Raw genomic sequence first — 5243 nt, 5'->3', positions numbered from 1 at the left:
AGAAAGAGAGAGAAGTGTGTGAAAATCTATAGCTGGGCACTGGTGGCTCACACCGAGGCTGAGATTTGAAAATCACAGTTTGAAGCCAGCCCAAGCAGGAAAGTCCTTGAGATTCCGCTCCAATAAACCACTCAGAAAAAGCCAGAAGTGGTATTGTGGCTCAAATGGTAGAGCGCTAGCCTTGAGCATAAAGAGGCTTAGGCACAGAGCCCAGGTCCAGAGTTCAAGCCTAGGACCAGAAAGAAAAAAGAAAAATAAGGAAATCTAGTTTGGGACTGGGAATGTGCCTATGTGGTATACTGCTTGCCTAGCATGCATGAAGTCCTGGATTCAATTCCTCAGTACCACGTACATAGAAAAGGCTGGAAGTGGTATTGGGGCTCAAGTGGTAAGAGTGCTAAGCCTGTCCCCAGGCTCTGAGTTCAAGCCCCAGAACTGACAGAAGGAAGGGAAGGGAAGGAAAGGGTAAGGGAGGGGAGGAGAGGGAGGGGTGGACTAGCTTTAACTTAAAAAGAATGTTTAACAATATCAGGCTAAATATTGGAGAAAACAAGATAATTGTAGTGATTTTTTTTTTCTTTTCAATGCAGTGGATTGAACACAAGGCCTCACACATGCTAAGTAAGCCTCCACCACTGGCTCTATCTCCAGTCCTTTCCTAAAATTTTACTTTGGGATAGAATCTTGCTAAGTTGCTCCAAGGCTGGCCTAGAACTTGTGCTCATCTTGTCTCAGCCTGCTGGGTGCTAGGATTACAGATATGCACCACATGTTCTCCTGTGATTTTAATACCTTTCTAATACTGAAATGTAAACTAAAAATAAAAACTTCAAGCTATTCCCTTTTTTTCCCCCGCCAGTCATAGAGCCTGAACTCTGGTCTGGACACTGTCCCTCAGTTCTTCCCTGCAAGGCTAACGCTCTACCACTTGAGCCACAGCATCACTTCCAGTTTTTTCTGCTTATGTGGTGCTAAGGAATCTAACCCAGGGCCTCATGCATACAAAGTAAGCACTCTACCACTGAACCACCTTCCCAGCCCCCTTCAAGCTATTCTTGAGCCATTTATGTCCCATGAGATGTTAACATAAACCTTGTCAATTAAACTTCATTTAAAAGATACGATTTGCACCGGCACCGGTGACTCACACCTGTAATCCTAGCTACTCAGGAGGCTGAGATCTGAGGATCACGGTTCAAAGCCAGCCTGGGCAGGAAAGTTCGTGAAACTATTATCTCCAATAAACTGCTAGAAAACCGGGAAGTGGTGCTGTGGCTCAAGCGGTAGAATGCTCGCCTTGAGCTGAAGAGCACAAGGACAGTGCCCAAGCCCAGAGTTCAAACCCCACGACCAACAACAACAACAAAAAAAAAAGGATACGATTTGGTCAAAATGATTATGTTCCTTGGGATAGAGATTAAGTGTCAACTATTATATATCCTTTCAGAAAATTCTGAATTAAGGACATTTTCTTTCATATTACGAAAGAGAGACAACAAAACAAAGAAAAACAGAAAGGAAAGCTACTTTTTTTGTTGGGGGGGGGTCAGTTGTGGGGCTTGAATTCTGGGCTTGGGCACTATCCCTGCACTCTTCAGCTCAAATCGAGCACTCTATCACTTGAGCCACAGCCCCACTTCCAGTTTTCTAAGTGGTTAATTGGAGGTAAGAGTCTCAGGGACTTTTCTGCCCAGGCTGGCTTTGAACCATGATCCTTAGATCTCAGCCTCCTCAGTAGCTAGGATTACAGGCATGAGCCACAGGCGCCCAGCTGGAAAGCTACTTTTTAAGCCAATGTGTGCCTATCTAAAAAATAAACTAAGTAGAAAATTAATTTTTTTCATTATGGCACAGTCAAAAGAACAATAAAGAACTTAATTTACCCCAAGGTGACCATTTTCCTTCTTTTCTCAACAGTTGGCAAGCCATTGAAAACTGCAACCACAACAGCATCTGAATCCAAAGCTTTACACTGACGGTCTTCAGTTTTGGGCAGAATGTCCCCAATAATGCCATGTGTCAAGGCTCGGGGAGAATTGTGCCTGCTCCCAGACTGAGAATTGCCTGTGGAGCCTTCAGAAAAGAAGGATATTCAGAAATAAATAAGCATTAAATAATCATGAAAGTTTTGCTGGTGTAGAAAATCTTAATATATATGCATCTGAAAACTACTCAGAACACAATTTAAAATGTGTATCAGTCCTTTTGATACCAAGTATTTAAAAGTCAGAGTCTGGAATAGACAGTCAAATGTTTGCAGGATATTTTTTTTTTTTTTGGTCAGGCATGGGGCTTGAACTCTGGACTTGGGCACTGTCCCTGTACTCTTCAGCTCAAGGCAAGCAAGCGCTCTACCACTTGAGCCACAGGACCACTTTAGTTTTATATTGGTTTACTGGAGAGAAGAGTCTCATGGACTTTCCCACCCAAGCTGGCTTTGAACCATGATCCTCAGATCTCAGGCTCCTGAGTCACAAGGATTAAAGGCGTGAGCCACCAGCACCTGGCATGTTTGCAGTTTTGTTTTGTTTTGTCGGTTGTGGGGCCTGAACTCTAGGCCTAGACACTGTCACTCAGCTCTTCAACTCAAAGCTAGTGCTCTACCACTTGAGCCACAGTGCCACTTCCAGCTTTTTCTGTTTATGTGGTACTGAGGAATCAAACACAGGGCCTCATGCATACAAAACAAGCATTCTACCACTGAGTCACCTTCCCAGGCCGATGTTTGCAGTTTTCTAAGGGTCTGTTTTAGTGTAGGATCAAGAAATTTCAAGTGGCCCAATGTGGTGATAGACACCTTATAATTAAAACATTTGGGAAGCTGAGGCAGGAAGAATGACTTCAATATAACTTAAGCATTTTTGGTGCCTTTAAAGAATGAAAGCTACATCATAATATTAATTTATACACATCTCTCTACTGAAATCATGTTCTGAACCCCAAAACTTACCTTCAGACAAGGTCTGACGGTCTCCTTTTGAACAACTATTTTCCCCAGAGTCCACTGCTCTTCGAAGTGATAGATTACCTGCTATGCTGCACCGAGCTGGCTTGGGTGAATTATTCTTCTTATGTGTGGCTACAAAGACATGTAAGAATGCTTCTGAATATAATCAGTGAGCATAAATTTCACTTCCTAGTCAGCGAGGAAGTTTTATTGGTAAGGTATGATCTACTATGAATAGAGCAAAGCTTTTCTGTCTACACTGTCCAATAAAAGCATGGCACACTGTAGTCCCAATTGGCTTAAGGTTTTTATGACAAAAAAATACATTTTTTTCTGTTCTTGGGGAGAAGCCTAACTTGACGAAGCCTAACTTAAAAGAACAATTATGACCTCAAAAGAAAAGAAAAATCATACCAATCTCTTGTTTTTGTTGGTCCTGTAGGGCCTGTCCCTGAGCTTTTGTGCTCAAAGCTAGCACTCTACCATTCTTTGAGCCACAGTGCCACTTCCAGTTTTTAAGTGGTTAATTTTGGAGTGTCATGGACTTTCCAGGCTGGGCTGGCTTTGAACCACAATCCTCAGTTCTTAGCCTCCTGAATAGCTAGGATTACAGGCATGTGCCACCAGTGCCCAGAAATCACACTAATCTCAATGCAACTAATATAACCTCCTAAATAACTAAAAATTGTATCTTACTAATTGAAAAAAAAGGTTGCTGAATTCAAAATAAATCAATTGTAATACTCTGGATCAAAATACTTGTGGCTAAAGCAGGAATGACAAGAAAAGGTGTAGCCTTAAAAATGAATTAATTAGAAAAAAAATAAAAGGATACCAAAGGCCTGAATACGCATAGTCAAGAAACTAGATTAAAAAAAAAAAAGCAGAAATGTGGGTGTGGGTCAAATGTTAGAGCAAAAGTACCAGCCCTAAGTTCAATTCATTATACTGCAGAAAAAAAGAAAGTCATACACAGATATAACAAGATTAAAGGATAATGGACTGATGATTTTATTTCTATACTCTATGAAAAGGTAATTTGATAACAAAATTGAGAGTAACTGTAATAATATTAAAAGCTTAGAAATATACTAGAAAATTTAGCAAAATAAATTTAATTTAAAAAATGCAACACTAAATTACCTAGCATTGTTAACAAGGTTAATATGCTTAAAATGAATCTACAGATTTAAAGAATCTACAGATTTAAAATAATCCCTTTAAAAACAGTTAAACTGAGTCAGGCTCCCCCGGTGGCTCACGCCTATAATCCTAGCTACTCAGGAGGCTGAGATCTGAGGATCACAGTTCAAAGCCAGCCCCGGCAGGAAAGTTCATAAGACTCTCATCTGCAATGAACCACTAGAAAACCGGAAGTGGCATTGTGGCTCAAGCGGTAGAGCGCTTACCTTGAGCTGAAGAGCTGAGGGACAGTGCCCAAGCCCAGAGTTCAAGCCCCACAACCGACCAAAAAAAAAAAAAAAAAAGTTAAACTGATTCTGAAATTCCTATAAAAATCCAAGAGACTTAGAATAGCCAAAACAATCTCCAATGTAAGACTTAGACTTTTTTTCCTTTTTGGTATTAGGGTTGGAGCCCAGCGCCTCATGCATGTTAGGCAAGCACTTTAGTCACTAAACTACATCACCAATTAGACTCATACTCCTGATTTAAAAACTTAAGATACTGGGGGCTGGGAAGTTGGCTCAGTGGTAGAACGCTTGCCTTGCATGCCTGAGGCCCTGGGTTCGATTCCTCAGCACCACATAAGCAAAAAGAAAAAAGCCAGAAGTGGTGCTGTGGCTCAAGTGGTAGAGCGCTAGCCTTGAGCTGAAGAGCTGAGGGACAGCGCCCAGGCCCAGAGTTCAGGCCCCACGACCGGACCAAAAAAAAAATAAAATAAAATAAAAAAAAAACTTAAGATACTAGAATCAAGAACAGGTAGCACCAGCATAAGAATAGACATGTTTATCAAAATTAAGAACCCAGAAATAAATCTTTACATGTATGGCCAATTGACTTGAAAGGATGCTAGGACAATTCAAGTGAGGGACAATAGTTAGTGCTGTCAAGATATGGAGAATTGCAACCTTCATATATTGTTAGAAGAAAACACAATGTTGCAACTGGAAAATAACCTGGCACTAGAAGAGTTCCTTAAAAAGTTAAGCAGTTCCAGAATAAACCAGCAATTCCACTCATAAATACATAAACAAAACATATACCCACATTACAGCTTAAATCTGAATGTTCATAACAGCAATTGTAATAGCCAAAAAGTAGAAAAATTACAAAT

At 40.7% G+C, this 5243-nt stretch overlaps 1 protein-coding gene across 1 annotated transcript in view; it reads right to left on the bottom strand.

Annotated features, from left to right (window-relative positions):
• Window positions 1-5243, bottom strand: part of Trim37 (tripartite motif containing 37) — a 106716-nt gene that overhangs the window by 27014 nt on the left and 74459 nt on the right. The window contains exons 19-20 of the mRNA XM_013013091.1: window positions 2951-3079; window positions 1884-2073 (exon numbers count right to left, since the gene is read on the bottom strand). Coding sequence (XP_012868545.1) covers window positions 1884-2073; window positions 2951-3079 — 319 coding nt within the window. The remainder of the gene's footprint in view (window positions 1-1883; window positions 2074-2950; window positions 3080-5243) is intronic.

This window comes from Dipodomys ordii, unplaced genomic scaffold, assembly GCF_000151885.1.
Source record: "Dipodomys ordii isolate 6190 unplaced genomic scaffold, Dord_2.0 Scaffold19, whole genome shotgun sequence".
Taxonomy (NCBI): Eukaryota; Metazoa; Chordata; class Mammalia; order Rodentia; family Heteromyidae; genus Dipodomys; species Dipodomys ordii.
This window is presented reverse-complemented; position numbering and strand designations above follow the sequence as displayed.